The 16,957-nt window shown below is 39.0% G+C and overlaps 2 protein-coding genes across 2 annotated transcripts; one reads left to right on the top strand and one right to left on the bottom strand.

Moving 5' to 3' along the window:
• Positions 1 to 6,253: 6,253 nt before the first annotated feature.
• On the top strand, positions 6,254 to 10,917 carry LOC125300547 (keratin, type I cytoskeletal 9-like). The gene is made up of 16 exons (XM_048252593.1): positions 6,254 to 6,304; positions 6,516 to 6,578; positions 7,074 to 7,694; positions 7,822 to 7,938; positions 8,188 to 8,259; positions 8,344 to 8,406; positions 8,603 to 8,632; positions 8,750 to 8,770; positions 8,860 to 8,886; positions 8,981 to 9,019; positions 9,258 to 9,287; positions 9,394 to 9,432; positions 10,143 to 10,187; positions 10,306 to 10,341; positions 10,606 to 10,649; positions 10,762 to 10,917. Exons 1-15 carry the CDS (start codon positions 6,254 to 6,256, stop codon positions 10,621 to 10,623), a joined length of 1,272 nt encoding a protein of 423 aa, XP_048108550.1. The 3' UTR covers positions 10,624 to 10,649; positions 10,762 to 10,917.
• A 497-nt stretch (positions 10,918 to 11,414) lies between these two features.
• Positions 11,415 to 13,457, bottom strand: odam (odontogenic, ameloblast associated). Its single transcript, XM_048270248.1, has 9 exons — positions 13,401 to 13,457; positions 13,209 to 13,277; positions 13,071 to 13,115; positions 12,920 to 12,973; positions 12,579 to 12,806; positions 12,153 to 12,206; positions 11,935 to 12,060; positions 11,744 to 11,827; positions 11,415 to 11,609 (listed from the first exon to the last, which is right to left on the bottom strand). The coding sequence occupies exons 2-9, from the start codon at positions 13,269 to 13,271 to the stop codon at positions 11,580 to 11,582; spliced, it is 684 nt and encodes a 227-aa protein (XP_048126205.1). The 5' UTR covers positions 13,272 to 13,277; positions 13,401 to 13,457; the 3' UTR covers positions 11,415 to 11,579.
• Between the last annotated feature and the right edge of the window lie 3,500 nt (positions 13,458 to 16,957).

Here is a 16,957-nt window from a genome sequence, read left to right as displayed (position 1 = left end):
AGACATGGGGGTGAAGCAATTTACCACAGGACGTCTTTAAATTCACACAAGATTAAGAAATCTCTGTAGCCTATTCTACCAGAACTGGGAGGGATAACTCAATTTATGCACTGCCGTCACCTCTCTGTCGCCATGTGTATACTACATTGCTTTCTGATATCACATTCATACATGCAACATGACCTAAGTAATGTTTACTTATTAGTTCACTGTCAAGTTCAAGTTTATTTGTCATACTCTATGCTCAATATGTCAAGGACAACTGTAGGCTACAATGAAATGCTTGTGGTGAGACTCGGGTAGCCTATTCTACAGGCTACAGCTGAGAAAATATCAGACAAATTCACCCACCTTGTTGATTACATTGGTTACCAGGCAAAATCATCACCCTGTGGTTGCCTTGCATTATTTATTACCTAGTGCTTCTTCAAGATAGCCTGACGAGCCAGACCCACATTAAAATGTAGGGTCTGGGGACTCACAATTCGCAGTGCTCAGTCCGAGGGGAGGGACATTCGGTTGTCTTTCAAATTCCCTCTGCACACAATAGGACAGCGCTACAACTTATGAGTCCCATGTGTTTTCCCACCAGCGGAACTAGTTGGCTAGTTCAAACTTTTGCCAACTTAAAAAAAGTTTAACTCGTGTCACACTGTTCGCCAACAGGAACATCCACCTTCTTTGTTTTTAAGTAGCAGGGAATTCACGCCGAACCGTTTCAACTCTGCCATCAATCATTATGTTAAGCCCATCTAACGACTCTATACACGTTGTAATTGGCCCTATCGAAGTTTAATTATTCCAGCTCGCAAGCCAACGGAGAGTTGCTAGACAAGCCCGGGCAGCAAATTAAATTTGCTGAAGCTAGGGTGCGTCTAGATTTCCAGGCTATCTTCAAGTGCCTCCATGCTCAGAAAACAGGATATATCTACATAATTTTTTTACAGAGGGTCGTATTCGCATCGGTATTTTTTCTGGACCATTTTACAGAATGTAAAAGTCATTGTAAATTCTGCTGACATGGCACATTTGGACAGGACTAAAACCCCTGGTAATAATTACTTTACGCCAAATCTCCATGTAAAACTAATCCTGTCTAAATAGGTCTATTGCCTGTTTCATTGGTGTTGTATTCAACCAGACATTGATTCTTATTTTAGCATTGAGATCTTCACTGAAAAACATAACCTGTCTGAGGCCATGGATCTTAGACCTATTAGAAATATTCTGAATTCTGAGAGTCGTTTTGGTGTGACAGAGGGGGGAAACAAACCTCTCCACTGGACGAGCGCTTCTCTCGGGCAAGGTCATCGCCATGCTGGACACAAACACATGAACATGAACCTTAGCTTTTTCATAAGTTCTGCATGGTCAATTCACCAGTTTTATGGCTTCACTAGTTACTTACAGGAGCTGCAAAGGAGAGGGCAAGGAGGCCAAGGAGGCACACAGCTATGATGGCTACTTTCATGTTTTCTTCTAATGCCTGTATCAAAAGTACAAAAGAGTTTTATTCACATAAAAACAGCAAAGCATATGTGAAAACTTTCCAGATCAGCAAAGCATATTGAACTTACCTGGGTATACAATTCAGAAGCAGAATCAGCTCACTCTGACAAAAACTGGTTCAGTAAAACGTTTCATCACCTTTTTAAAAGAAATGTCTGTCTATGTGTAGCCAATCATGTTGGAGAACTAGACTAGGCTAATTGTTTAATCATTAACAAATTAGGAAAATGTTGCAATTGCTGATTTGGAGGATTTGACCATGATTTATGAAACTGTTAACCACATTTACATCACATGCATCATGTGGTCCTGAGAGACAATTTATCTGCCTGCCTGTCAGTATATGCCCGATGACTTACCACACTCGAGCACAAATTGTGTAAATGAGTCATTCAAGGTGTCATCGCGCTTGTGAAAGGATTGCCAAATATCCAAAAATGTGTTTTCATGTCATAACAATCCACCATGCTTACTTGCATGTAATAAAATACAATTCACAAATTTGAAGAAACAATTGATATGTAGATAGATAGATCCACATATCATATCATACTGTATGCTAGGCCAGTGTTTTTCAACCTTTTTTGTGCCACAGCACACTTTTGACACTTAAAATGTCCTACGGCACACTAACATCCTGTGTGAAGAAAAAATAAACATACCATAGCCTAAAATTTCAAATAATACACAGATGTGGCCTTATTATGGCTTCTATGCAAGACCTGCTCAATAAAACAAGCGCCCTCTGTTTCATTTGTAGGTGACTATTTCTAATTTAATTGTTGTTATGAACTGGATATGTGATGATTCTGTGAATACTGGTTATGGGGCCCCCGTTGTACAATGCCTGTATACCACAAATAGTGCAGTCATACAATCAATGAGAGCATGTGGTTATAAATTCTTTGATGCAACAGTTGCTTTTCTGGACCAGTGAGTGACATTTGGGTAATTTTCTGCGGCACACCTGATGATCTCTCACGGCACACTAGTGTGCCCCGGCACAGTGGTTGAAAAAAAACTGCTAGGCTACAGTATATACATATGGTAACACTTTTGTTTAGGAAATACATGTTAATCATACATAATATCTGTATTAAGCACAACTGCACATTTATTAAATCTTTATTGAACAATATCTTCTAATGTATTCAGTAAGTAATTTGTTCTTGGTAAATTATTAGTAGGCAACAAGTTGGTGTTGATCTAAGGTTACTGGTATAAAGGATCATAATGGAGAATTTATAGACTGTTTTGATGTATTGTCAAAAATATCTCTGCTCTGTGTTATTACACATATCCACCAGTTAACACACTGATCAGCAAACTCTACTGCAGGGGCAGTATGGACTGCAGGGCATTGTTCTGGTCCTGGTTTTGCCTGAAGTAAGGGCTAAACTAAAAGGGGTTGAAGCCAAAGCCGTTGTTCTGAAAATATGAGAAACACTCTTTATTGCATCTCAAATACACTCTTACAACTTCCCTACTGACTGAAACCAAAGTCCTTTTAGGTCCACACACACGCAAATGGCAGCATTGCGTTATGAAACCCATTTTTTCAATGGCTTGCATGTGCAAGAACTGGTCTGCTGCTGTTCCGAGCAGTGCAACGCAAGCAACATTTTGTCACTTTGCCACTCATGTGCATGCCGCAGTCAGTCGAAGTTCATCAATGTTGAAGTTTGACCGTGTTGCCCTGTAAATCATAGGTATTTTGCGCTGAGCCCAGTGGCAAGCAACACAAGTCTTTGGGACATAACCTCAACCAAGCGCATGTTGCGTACAATGTAAACTTTACATTGTAAAGCATCCATAATGCATTGTAACATATTAAGAGAATGTATTAGAAGGCTATAAGGTTATTTTTTTTATACCATATATCAATTACCCCAGATTAAAGCATTTTTGGTAAGAATGAGAAATTGTTGAATGAAGATATAATAAATGTGTAAGGAAGCTTAATACAGACCTTATTTAGCACTATACACATGTATTAATGGCTAATCCCTATCTAAAGTGTTACCATGTTATAGACATAGGTACGTAGATATGTGTGCATACTAGGTCGGTGCAGCATGCACATATTGCACATATACTCTGTTTTGATATGGTTTATTTGACATTATTAAACATAAAATGTAAATACTAAAATTAGCCAAAATGTCTACTTTACATCTGCTCTGGACTGATATTAAAAGGTCCGATGCACCTAACACAAATAGACCTAATGGTAAAAGCATATGTTAAAAGGACACAAAACACACAACATAAGTAATAATAACATAGTCAACATAAATAAAACTTAAAAAGGCAGAAAGACAGCAGGGCAGGACTGGCATACATAGAACAGGCAACAAACAGAACAGAAAATTGTTAGACATGTTAGGTTTTAGTGATGACAGGTGTGATTGCAGATTAGCCACTTCTTTGGAATGTGTATTTGGTACTTTTTTCAGATGATCTTTTGTTTTTTCTAAATACGTATTCTGTGCATTATTTTGTGAAACTTCATATGTGTACTAAAAAAGTCACAAACTCCAATAAGTCACTGGACCATCTTTCACAATGTTTATGGTGTACATTCATGCATTTACCTTGGCATTGTTTTGACAAATTTTTACAACCTCACAACACTTGTTTTTGTTCAGAACTTGAGGCAGACCATTCTTGGCATTGTCATCCTGGAATTTGCCCATGCCATGCTATTACAGAAGAAAAGATTGAACTAAGCCCAGATCATAACAGGCTTGTACAGTGGGTCCTATGCATGGCTGATCATTTTAGCACCTGGACTCTTCTACTATGAAGCCATGCTGTTGTCATATGGGACAAATGCAATTTGGCATTGTTTTACAATTTAATCATTTGATTGGTCTGATCACCATCTTAAATGAGCTCAGGCCTAGAGAAACAGTGGAGTTTATGGATCATGTTTAAATATGGTTGCGCACAGTAGAGTGTTAGCATTTGTGGATGGAGCGTCAAACTGTTTTCAGTGTTTTGTTTATTGTGCCACAGTTCCCCACAGTGGCAGAATAAACAAAACACCCAGTGTCTTTCTGATGGCATCTGGGACTTCCTGAGCAGTTGATCTGGAGGTCGTATGACTCCTGAGTTCGCCAGTGGCTGGAGCAGTGTTCAGCAGGGCTGACATGAGCTGCAGGAACAGAAGGAGCTGGTGTCTGGTGATCTCGGGCAAAATCACCTGCAAAAACATGAAAACACCAAACATTATGATTAAGTCTTGGAGAAGGTGGCAGTGTAGCCCCACGATGTTCGAGAAAATAATTGGGCCTTAAAACAAAACCTTACTGGAGTAGAATTTCGAGCCGTAGCGAGCCATGCGCATGTGATCAACCCTGGTCGGTGAACATGAATACAAATGACATCTGTTAGTCTCTCTGCCAATGCTTTGATCTTCAGTACATGATGTGATCTTCAGTATGAAAAAAGACAGGAAAATGTCTAGCTGTGGAGATTCATGGACGGACACATGGATGGACAGCTGATCATGCTAGAGCAGTACTGCTAAAGTATTTGATTATGGTGGTTTGCTGTATTACAAGAAATTACACAGACATGTAATTAAAACACACACACAGTTATGGCTGTTTCTTTTACATTACATTACATTTAGCAGACACTTCTTGACCAAAGTGACTTACATATGTCAGCTATATTACAAGGGATCACATTGTCCCCGGAGCAAGTGCCTTGCTCAAGGGCACAACGGTGGAAGCCGGGAATTGAACCAACAACTTTCAGGCTACCACTACACTACCACTGCCCCAGGATTTCTTGCAGGATATCTGATACAGCGATTGAGAGATTTAGGAGATTTAGGCTAGTTAGGTGTTGTATTCCACTTAAATTCATAGACAGATTACATAATATCCACACAACTAAATATTTTGCATGTCCCAATGACAGAATCATATTTCCTAATATCCATTCTGCTGAAATGTTAAGCACTAAATCTCTGTGCTTTATATTAAAGGTGTGTCTTATAAGAAAAGATAGGCAGTTACCTGGCAGAAAACTAATTTATAATTAATGCAGTATAGTATGAAAGAACATAGCTTTGCATCACATGTTGAGAGTAACTCCATCAACACTAATACAGTATCTTGCCAAAAAAGAGACATAAACTATACAAATATTCAGGTCAATATTCTGGTCACGCTTAGAAATTATGGTAAAGTATTAAGTGGGAATATGACTAGTCCTGTGTACCCAATTCATTAAATGTGATTGAATAAGACATAGATATCTAAATCACTTACTCCCTGTCTTTAATTATCACATTCATAATTTTCATTCAGCAGTTGAAACACTAACACATGTTATTCTTTGTGACCCTTGCCTTTGTCTTAGTAAAATTTCTTGTCATGGGCGTCGTGGTAAATTAACTTTCTCAACAGCAAAACAGCGTGGCAATATTCTCAAAACTGCATGGCTGTCTTGATCATAGGATTAGACATGCTAGGTGGAGTATGGGTGTTGTACCGTTGCTCAACAGCTGCAACCCTATAAAAGACACAATGTGGAGGAATATCTCACCAAAACACAGAGAGTAAGTAAGGCACAATGGGTGTTTTGGGTGTTTTACATCCCAATGACATTATGGTTGTTAATATTATTTACATTATTTTTGGGAATATTGTTATAACATGAGTTTGATTTGCTCTGTTGTTTGGATTTGTTATGTTTTGAATGAGTGAATATGAATTGCTCTTTCACAGAAATGGCACACTTTATTTTGGTGGCTTTACTACTGTCAGGCGTCGCTGCTTACGTAAGTTTGCTTTGCTTTGCTTTCCATATTTAACAACAAGACACAGTATTGATATTGAGAACAGTATTGATTGCATGATAGTACATGGAATCAGCATTTATAGAAGAAATAGCCATAGCACTGGAGATCCACTGAAGAGTAAGACATGTAGTAGACATGTAGACATGCCATAGTCTCTGATGGAGCATGTCCCTCCTCTCCACATATTCAGCCTGGCTGGGGGCAGCAAGGATATGGATCTCAGGGTGGCCAATCCGGAGGAGGATCTATGAGGGTAAGACTGGGGAACAGGCTGGGTTTAAAGGAGAATTCTTCACATAGATCTCTGTTTCTTGAGGTCACAGAGTACTGTTGGTATGACAAAAAATATCAATCAGTTCTACCTAGCTTGAGTTGCTGCAGTGAACAGCTAGAGCTGCCAGGCAGCTACAGTGCTACACTCTGGGGGCATGAACATGGGGGCTCATGAACATGCCACCAGAGTGAAGCACTGTAGCTGCCTGCCAGCTTCAGCAATTTGCTGCAGCAAATCGAGCTAGGTAGAACCGATTGTTTTCAGGGAGGTGTTTTGTACCGTCAATACTCGATGACCTCAAGAAACAGAGATCATAAATCACCGGAATTCTCCTTTAAGCAACAACAACTATAGGCCAGTTTATCATGTTATAATACAGACATTTTAACAATTGTAGTTTTGAGGAACACTTTGAAAGAAAATAAATAATAAGGTGATCATCTGTTAATGTTCACTGTATGTTTGTAATTGTAGCCTGGTGGAGGTTCTGGGATGCAGGATCAGCCAAGTGGAAGTTCTGGAATGCAAGATCAGCCAGGTGGAGGTTTTGGGATGCAGGGTCAGTCTGGAGGAGGTTTTGGGATGCAGGGTCAGTCTGGAGGAGGTTTTGGGATGCAGGGTCAGTCTGGCAGAGGTTCTGGGATGCAGAGTGGGCCTGGAAGAGGTTCTGGGATGCAGGGTGGGCCTGGCAGAGGTTCTGGGATGCAAGGTCAGTCTGGCAGAGGTTCTGGGATGCAGGGTCAGTCTGGCAGAGGTTCTGGGATGCAGGGTATGCCTAGTGGAGGTTCTGGGATGCAGGGTATGCCTAGTGGAGGTTTTGGGATGCAGGGTCAGTCTAGCGAAGGTTTTGGGATGCAGGGTTCTCAGTCAATGGGTGGGGGAAGATCACGGCCACGTAGAGGCAATGGTAGAGGCAGAGGCAGAGGCTCTGGATCAAGGGGACCCAGCTTTGGATCAATGGGACCCAGCTTTGGATCAAGGGGACCCAGCTTTGGATCAATGGGACCCAGCTATGGACCAGCAGATGATGGGGACTATTTCCCAGGCGGCCCAGACATGGAAGACTGGGACATGAATGAGGCTGAACAACCATGGGTGAGTATGATAAGAATCCTTGCTACAAAAAATGAAAATAATATCTGTTTTTGTATGTGTTTTAAATGTATCTTGAAGTAATTAAAATATAAATAAATAACTAAAATAAATTAATTATGATCTATAGATGCCTGAGGGCCCTCCTATGGGACCAGAGGGAGAGGATCAGAACGATGAAGGATGGTTTAATGAAGACGACCAGGTTGATGGACCCCCAGAGTTTCCTGGCAGAGGGGACAAAAGAGTAATTATATAGTTGAGCACTGACCAAAAAGATAGATGGATCTTTGAACAGAAAGTCCTTCTTTCTCTGTCACAGACACATTCAATGCAATATACGGATTGATTACTAGCAGTAAAAAGTCTTGAGTGGCGTTGTGCTGGGATATCGCCACTCGTGATGACTCATGGAATGACTCTCGTCCAATCAGAAATTAATAAATAGCTCGCCCGGTCCTAACTGTTGTATAATTTGTTGTATAATGTTGTACAGGCACAGTTTCGCCAGAGATTCGGAGGACAACAGAGAGAAATGGGGTTTAACGGGAGGCAACCAAATAGGAGGGTAAGACTAACAAGATGATGTCTGATAATGAAGAAAATGAATGAATGAATGAATGAATGAATATGCATTCCTCTCCCAATGTAGAGACCAGGGGGTGCAGGTGGGAGAGCTCCGTTTGGAATAAAACCAGTGACACCCAACATGATGGTGTGTATCTCATCTATACTAGCTCATGGTTTTTGTCAGATTCTGATAGATTTATCAAGAGCTCTTGACCCTGTTCACACTTTTCTAACTTAATACGTTCAAGGATTCAACAGATAAAATGCACACAAGTATGGATTTATAATAGTTTATCAAATTGTATATGATCTAATTGTTTTGTCTCATATTTTCATTGCAGGATATCATGCAGTTTACCCCCATTGTCAAGGTAAATCTGCATTCTATTTTACCTCAATTTATGGCAAAAGAGCAATTCTAATATTTCCTCATGTAATTTGACAAAATGTTTACATAAATAGTAATGTTTCTGAATATTTGTTCACAGGTTGACAACTTGACTCTACCAGTAAGATAAAATACAGTACAGATGTTTTTTAATGGTATTTCAAATCGTTGTATAGACAGGTTCTAACCAAACATCTGTTTCCTTTCTAGAACAATGCGAGTCTGCCACTGAAGGAGGTATATAATCAAGTGTTATCTTATATCATGTTGGTTTATTGACTTCCTGAATTGTGTCGATCATGTGTCTGTTTGCCTGGTGTTTTTGTTGTAGGGAGAGCACATGTTCCTACTGCCACCGTACTTCCTACAGGTAAGCACAAGACACCTAGCCCCTTTCTAAAGTGACTAACTGCTCTCTCCAAATACTCTTCATGCGATGGTAAATGTAGTATTATATTATGTATTATTGTTATATAAATGTATATGTATAAATTCCAAGCATTAGGAGCAAACGTGTTTTGAGTGTTGAAGAGGTATATAAAAAATTCAAACTGATGTTTATGGGTGTCTTCATTTGGTGGTAAATGGGGTTGTTTTTTGTCTCACAGGGCCGGCAGAATGAACCCCAAGCGTACAAGGTACGTCAGGAAATCACATTATAGCTCAGATGTTTGGCTTTGATTTTGGATAAGTTTCCCTTACCCTTTTGGTTTATTGACTTCCTGAATTTTATGTTCCATTCAGTTTGGATCCCAATCCCAACCCCAATTATTTGGTCCCCAGGTAACCCCTTGCATTTATGTCCTCTGGGAAATAGTGTTACATGTTGTGGATAATAAAATCAATAAAATCCATAAAGGATAACACTTCATTTTAGCTAACATGTTATATATATATATTTATATATATATATATATATATATATATATATATATATGTGTGTATATTAGTGCTCAGCAAGGTCTGTATTGAGCACCATTGCACATTTATTTGGTCTGTATTGAACAATTTCTTATTCTTAGTCAATTGGTCATTTACTCTTGGTAACTCCTTAATAAGCAACCAGTTGTTCTTGGTCTAAGGTTACTGGTATTTAAAATAGAGAGTTTATATACTCCTAATTCACTGAATATGTGAGTTACAGTGACAGAATAATAACATATTAAGACAATGTATTAGAAGGCTATAAATTTTCTAGGTTTTGACATATACTATGTATGAATAGCCTTAGATTAAGACCAATTACTTGCTTATTAAGGATTTACCCAGAATAATTCACCTTTTGACCAAGAATAAGACATTGTTGAATAAAGACCTAACTGTGTAATGACGCTTAATACAGACCTTATTGAGCACTAATACATACACATATTTGTTATGTATTGGCTAACATGTGTTCACTAAAATAAAGTGTTACCCTAAAGGGTATACCGATGCAATTCTGGAAAGTTGGCTGATAAGTGCAAATATCTCCTCCTCTGTTTAAATCCCAGCCTTATGTGAAGTACAACTACAACCCAAATGCTGCTGCGGCAAACGTAGGTGTCTTGTGCTTACATAAAACTGTCTTCTGAAGTATTTTATACTTTCTGTTAAATCATACAATTTTTCATGAGTCACTAATCATTCCCATTATACATTTCATTTAATTCATAGGAAAGGATTACCTTTGAATACGGAACTGCATCACCTGTGAGTACTTACTGTAATTTAGAATGATGTTGTACTACATTCAGCTGTGGTATTTGGTCTAATACTAAATCTTATCATTCTGTTCCAAAACTTTGCTTTAAAGTTGCCATCATTTCTGAAAGTCAGTATACATATTTTGCCACTCTTTTTATACCTCTCTATATATGCAAACAATATCATTTTATTGACCTAGAATATAACTCCTTGATTGGCTGACAGTAGTGGTGCTGATGTAATATTGATATTCTCTGGGATTCTCTACAGGCTAGCTCTACAGGCTAGAGTTTAGTGATGATGCCAGTGAGCATGTAAGTTGTTTCTTATAGTCAGACTCAAATCTGCATAATGTGAATATACATATAAAATATTTGTTTTAACATGAATTCCTTTTTCTTTTTTTGCTTTTTTTTGCTTTGACAGATCTGGAAAATGTGGCATATAGAAAATGAGAAGCATAATATATAGATATATAGATGTGATTATGTCTTCATTCTTTTGCACGACTCTAGAATGTTCTTTCAAAACTGTATCAGAACTATGATACTGTAGAAGTATAATAAATCATTCAAACATGAATATTGTTTGTACATTGTATTGTTTTCCGCATAGAACTGTGTTAAGACATTATTATGACAATAAGATGACTTAACTCCCACTCTGCATTAGCCTACCTTAATTGGGCAAGGTACAGCTGAATCGTTGGTGTAATATATAGCAGTGAGTGACACGTGTAAAGAAGGAGTTCACTGGAGCACACAGACATTTAGAATTACTTTGTTGTATTAGTGTAGTGGCTAAGGAACATAACTAAATTGTCTTGCTTTAGAATGGGCAGTGGTAGTGTAGTGGCTAAGGAGCTCCGCTGGCATACAGTAGCCACAGTAATCTTACAGTAGGTTTCATTCTCAACTGCCAATGTTGTGCCTCGGAACAAGGCACACTGGATAAAAGTGTCAGCTAAACACAAACATTAATAATGGTGTTATAAAAACGAATAATGAATCATTCAAGCCAATAATGATTTGATGCTAGTTTATTATGCTTTCATTATGAAAGTAACTCATGAAGCGGGTACAATGTGATCTATAAAGAATGTACAAATGACAACAGTGAAAACAACAAAATTAAGTTAACTGAGCCAACTTCCAAAAGAGACTGACACACTAGTTTATTAGGAAATAAATGATACCACAACTGAAAATACATAAAGGGGACTTGTTGTCAGCTTGTCAGGTAGTTCATGGCAGAAATGAAAATCTTGGATAACCCTGTGTAAGAGAACAAACAAAATCACAATTCAGAACAATAGTTCAGATAGTGTTGGTAGTGCTGAATGAAATGACAATGAAAGCACAAACATATGCAACAGCAATAATGAATGTAGCAATAGTTATTGCAGTACCTCCTCAATCACTGGGCCAGCCATGTCTCCACGAGTATCAGGGGGTGAAGTTGTATTCAAGGTATCTCCTCCTTTTCCTGGATTCTACCGATCAGAAGCCAACAGAAGTGAACATGTTGAATGCTTTACTGCCCTCTACTGGCCATATGGAAAAATCCCACAAACTCAGCAAGACTTGACCATCTGCTTACCTGAATTGGCAGTTGGGGTTTCTGGGTCGTCTGCACAATATTCTGCTGTGCATTGTTTGGGTTGGGCTGCACCACTCCAGGGGTGTTTCTCTGAGGATAGCCATAGGACATGTAGTATGGATAGCCCTGTAGGACACACAGAGCGCAGAGCTGAGATTGACCTGCTCTTCTGCTTATGCATTATCACACATCAAGCGTACTCAGTTAACATGCATTACCTGTCCTCCAGCTCCTTGAGGAAATGCCATGGAGGGATAGTACTGAGGAAAGACCTATGCACAGAGATTAGAAAACAACATTAGCCATCCGCATCCTGAACACACATAAAACTCTTTAAACACCAGTACATGGACTTGCCATACTACACTTAAACACACTGCACTTTTTACCCCTCTCTCAATCTATGTATTCAATTATTTCTAAATCTTTCTTTCTCATCCTTTCTTATCCTTTTAAACACCTATACACAGTGAAGTTAAGCAGCTAAATGCCATTTCACTACATGTTGTTTTGCAACAGTATTTCTATGTATGTGACAAATAAAAATTGTTTTGTATATTCCTATATTTCCTATATTCTATTGCTGCTGTATTCTGCTTCTGTTGATGCTGTGATGCCAGATGGCAGCAGACCAGTTCTGTTACCTGGGGTTGGAACTGTGGGGAATTGGGGTCCGAGAATTGGGGCCCGGTGGGCATGTCCTGCTGGGCTGGGTTGAATTGGAAAGGGGACCCCTGGTTCCCCTGCGCGGGCAGGAGCCCAGGTGTGGCCTGCTGGGGTAGGAAGGGACCAGCTGCCTGAGGGTTAAAATTCAGCACCCGCTGGGGCATAATGACATTGGGCCGGAAAAATGGGTTGATGAAGGATGTACCCTAGAGATGAAAAGTATGAAGCCATCAACAGAAAAACAAATGCAAATGTAAAGAATAACTGTACTATATTTTCTTTTAAGTCATTTTTGTTTTTCAACATCATGGTAATTTACCTGTGTTTGACCCAAGCCAACACCTGTAAGGGTAACTCCCCCTAGCCCAAGAATCTGAAAACAAAACAGAAATAAGGATCTTCAAAGTCTATATGTGGAACACCTGCCAGACAGAGCACTTACAACATATTTATTTCATAATGTTCCTTACCTCATTACTGGCGCTTGCAACAATTCCAAGTTGGGGCTGGAATATCTGGAAAAGATGAGAAAAGGCAAACGATGAAATACGTGCAACTCTTTATTTAACACAAAAGACTCAATGCAGGTACTACGAACAGTCACCTACTGGAATTGCATTGCAGACACAGATAACACTAATCCAGAGAGAGGCAGCTTTGATATCCATCATGTCAAACTGTGAGACAAAGATACAGTTAATGCATTTATTACAGTTAATGCAAAAAGTGGGAAAAAATTACAATAGGCTCTACAACTACTGTTTGCGTCTAAAGAGACGTGTTTATCTGACAATGTTTACCGTATTAGATATAGTTCTGTGTGAAGAGGTGTATATGCTCCTTGCTTTCTTTCTGGACTCCACTTCACAAACACTGTTGCTTTTGCCTTTTGAACCCAATCTTTTTAAACTCTCTCAACTCTCTTTCTCTCTCTCTCTCTCTCTCTCTCTCTCTCTCTCTCTCTCTCTCTCTCTCTCTCTCACTTTCTCTCTATCTCTGTCTCACTCTCTCATTCTCCTTCTCACCAGTCCCGTCTCTGGTCTGCGGTTGGTATGATGGTGTGGCAATTTTGAGCACCCCTCCGCAGACATCATCTCAGAGGTCATTATGGGTAATCAATTACACCACAAACCTTAAATGGACGAGACTGGATTTCTTTGGCTCATTTCTAAATGGCAGCTAGTCAAGGCTTCATGATTTGTGCTAAAAGCAAAATTAAATGTCAAAAAGTAGCAGGTGAATGCCCTTTTTCGGCATCATCAAAATGGTAAATCATGTGCAAATGCACCGGCAAGTTCAACAACAGTACTTTGAGATAAAATAGTTTGGGGAGCTTCATAGATGTTCATAGGTGAAACTGATGAAATGTTATGTTTCATTGAGACGTTCAGCTGAGTCATGCTAATCATATCTAATGGTGTAGAGGCCTTTGTGCGTCTAGCTTTTAGAGAGGGCATGTTGCAAGGGCTGAAACATAGTTGTGACTAAGCGTCGGCTGCAAAGTGGCCCTATAATTATGGTTGTGTGGGTACAGCACCTGTGAGAGGTGGCTTACGTTTCAGACAGAATATCTGCAACGTCTAATGTGACGTTTACCCGAAATATCTCAAGGACTCACTGCAATTACCTTGCATGATCTATCTATCTATCTATCTATCTATCTATCTATCCAGTATTGGTCCGTTGGAGGACAGTACACATTGGTCGTAGTGTTATCCAATTGCGTAGAAGTCCGAAATCATTCAGAGTAAACATGGTCTAGTGTTATCCAATTGCGTGCAGTGAGATTTTTAAATGCATGCTTGTTGCCGCCCCTCGAGTTAGGCCATTACATTGTTCTTTGCCAGACCCTTAATCTTTCTAGATTATCAGGGTCTGGATTTTCCAGGCTTCCAGACAGTGAAGCTGTGTGAGAATCAAGAATCGAGATATTATACAGTTAGACTTCAAAGGAATATTTTTTTTCAAATCCAGATCATATGCTCTATACATCCAGATATACTTCCTATCTCAAATAGGCTACAATGCATCCTGCCTTTGTAATTTCTCCTAAAATTTAGGATTAGGGGGATCACACTGGCCAGCGGCAAGCGGCAGGTTTCCTATTGTTCTCTATGGTGGCGTTGAACAAGCTGAACGTTGAACATGGTTCAACTTCCAATGCGCAACGCGAGTGTATTCAATTGTCAGTTAAGGCAAACCGTTTGTGTTACTTAGGAACGAGATAGAACTTATTATGGTCTGAGCGTTGCATTACGCTTACTGCTGCCGTTTCGTTATTTCCAGTGTGATCCCCACTTTATGGTACGAAGCACTACAGTATGTTTATTATGGCACTATTTATAGAAGCCGCTTTGAGTAATTAAGTTTAATCTCAGCAATAGATTTGATGTGCTTATTTCAGCCTGTAATAACCACATCAACTAAGACTAAGATTTCTCAAAAAGGCATCCAGAAATTGAGCAGTGTATTAACAAAGTTATTATAAAAGAAAGAAAGAAAGAAACAAACAAACAAACAAACAAACAAACAAACAAACAAACAATTATTGTTAGAGTTTATTTGATAGGGACACATACAATATATATAGAGACAAACTGAGAACAGTTATCTGATGCAAGTATCATGGCTAATGCTACATATCAGATTTACATCACTTGTCCCTAGAAGGGCTTGTAGAAAGAAGAAAATAAAGTTAAAAAAGTTAATCAACTTAGTTAGCGATGCTGTGTGCTGTCTATGCTGTCCCTACATGCTTGTGTTCCAAGGCGTCATTTCCAGGACAGAATGCAGTGTACTACATGTGAGAAAACATAAAGAAGTACCAATGTAGGTGGTATGGATGGTGGTAATGGATGCCCCTGCAGTGGAGAATATAAATAGGAGCCTTTACAATGGGATAAACTTGATGTTCCCTACAGGTCCCTTTCTGATCAGGGAGTGGAAGCTAAATGCAAGTAAATCCACCTCTGAAATTTCAGAAATAGAGTTTATCCACGTCTTATTAGAGTTTATCCACCTCTCAAAATAGTTAATTCACCAATTGCAACTTTTAACATTAACAAATCACACTGTATTATCCACATTCACAATATGTACACTCATCAACACTCTAGGAACATTTAATACCATAGGTATTGTTATAAATATCAGACAATAACATCTACCATCATCAAACATGTTCTAAATGCCTTTTTTAAAAAAATGTATAGCGCATGGTGCAGTCCACCTCACGTTTTTTACCCCATGTCATGAGATTTTTTTTGAGGTGACCCTTTTTGCCTTTCAATAATTCTGAGCCCGTCACTGTGTAGATTGCTTTGTCGTCTGCACTCAATCTCTAAGGCCTTGGACTGGACCTGCTGCTGCCTCTGAGACAAATACACAAATACCACATACTGTATATAATATGGTACGAAGAACTGCTTGGACCCCATTCAGTGCCACTTTTGTTTCACATTGCTTTAATCAATACTGCCACACTTGAACATGTATGAAAGTATAAAGTTATGAAAGGGCTCCACATTTGTGATTTTTAATTGCAGTTCTGAACACTGGGTGGTGCTGTGACTCCAAGCCTGAATTTCTTGGTTAGTGTAATATCCTTATTCATGTTTTCTTTCTTTTTTTTCTGTTGAAGATAACACAATGGCATCTGGTTTCTGGTCTTCTGGTTGTTGACAGTTCTTAGAGACAGTATGCATACCTCCACAGGTGTGTTGGACACATGCAGTGTTTCACCATCATTATGTTAAGATATTTGTACACAATACCTGTAGTCTTTAGTATTTTCCTTTCTATTAACACCATTTAAGTTAGAGTGGTTAAGTAAGTTGCATAATCTTACAGTATATGTTCAAATTGTATCTGGAAAATGTGTTGGTAGGCAGTTTGATACATATCTGAAGTATGTGTGCTACTTATCTGTGCTAGATAAGCTCAATCAGATCAGCTTTAGTTCTAAACTTATATTTGACAGAAATATGGCCTTTCAACTGCCGTTTCTGTTAAAGGTGCGATTTGTAGGATTGTTACCGAACGTTCTGCAGACCAAAATCAAAACCAAAGATTCTAGAACAGAACTGTTCTAGAATCTTTGATCAAAACACTGGTGAACGTTCTCAAGACTACCAGACGCGAGCCTCTTCTGGGTTGCCAGATGTAATTAAGACTTAGCTAACGTTAGTTGACCTGCAGCTGCTTTAACGTTTCTCCAACCATGACCCAGCTACACATTACGGAAACAGTGAAAACAAAAAATACCTCTCTAACCAACGTAACATATTTAGCTCAAGTTAGCGATGCAGATAAAGTTTAGCCTAGGCTACCTGTTGTGGAGAAATATGGACAGCTCTGC

This window comes from Alosa alosa, chromosome 1 (genome assembly GCF_017589495.1).
Source record: "Alosa alosa isolate M-15738 ecotype Scorff River chromosome 1, AALO_Geno_1.1, whole genome shotgun sequence".
NCBI classification, from domain to species: Eukaryota; Metazoa; Chordata; class Actinopteri; order Clupeiformes; family Clupeidae; genus Alosa; species Alosa alosa.
Note: the sequence above shows the minus strand (reverse complement) of the source record. Positions and strands in the feature narration are given on the sequence as shown.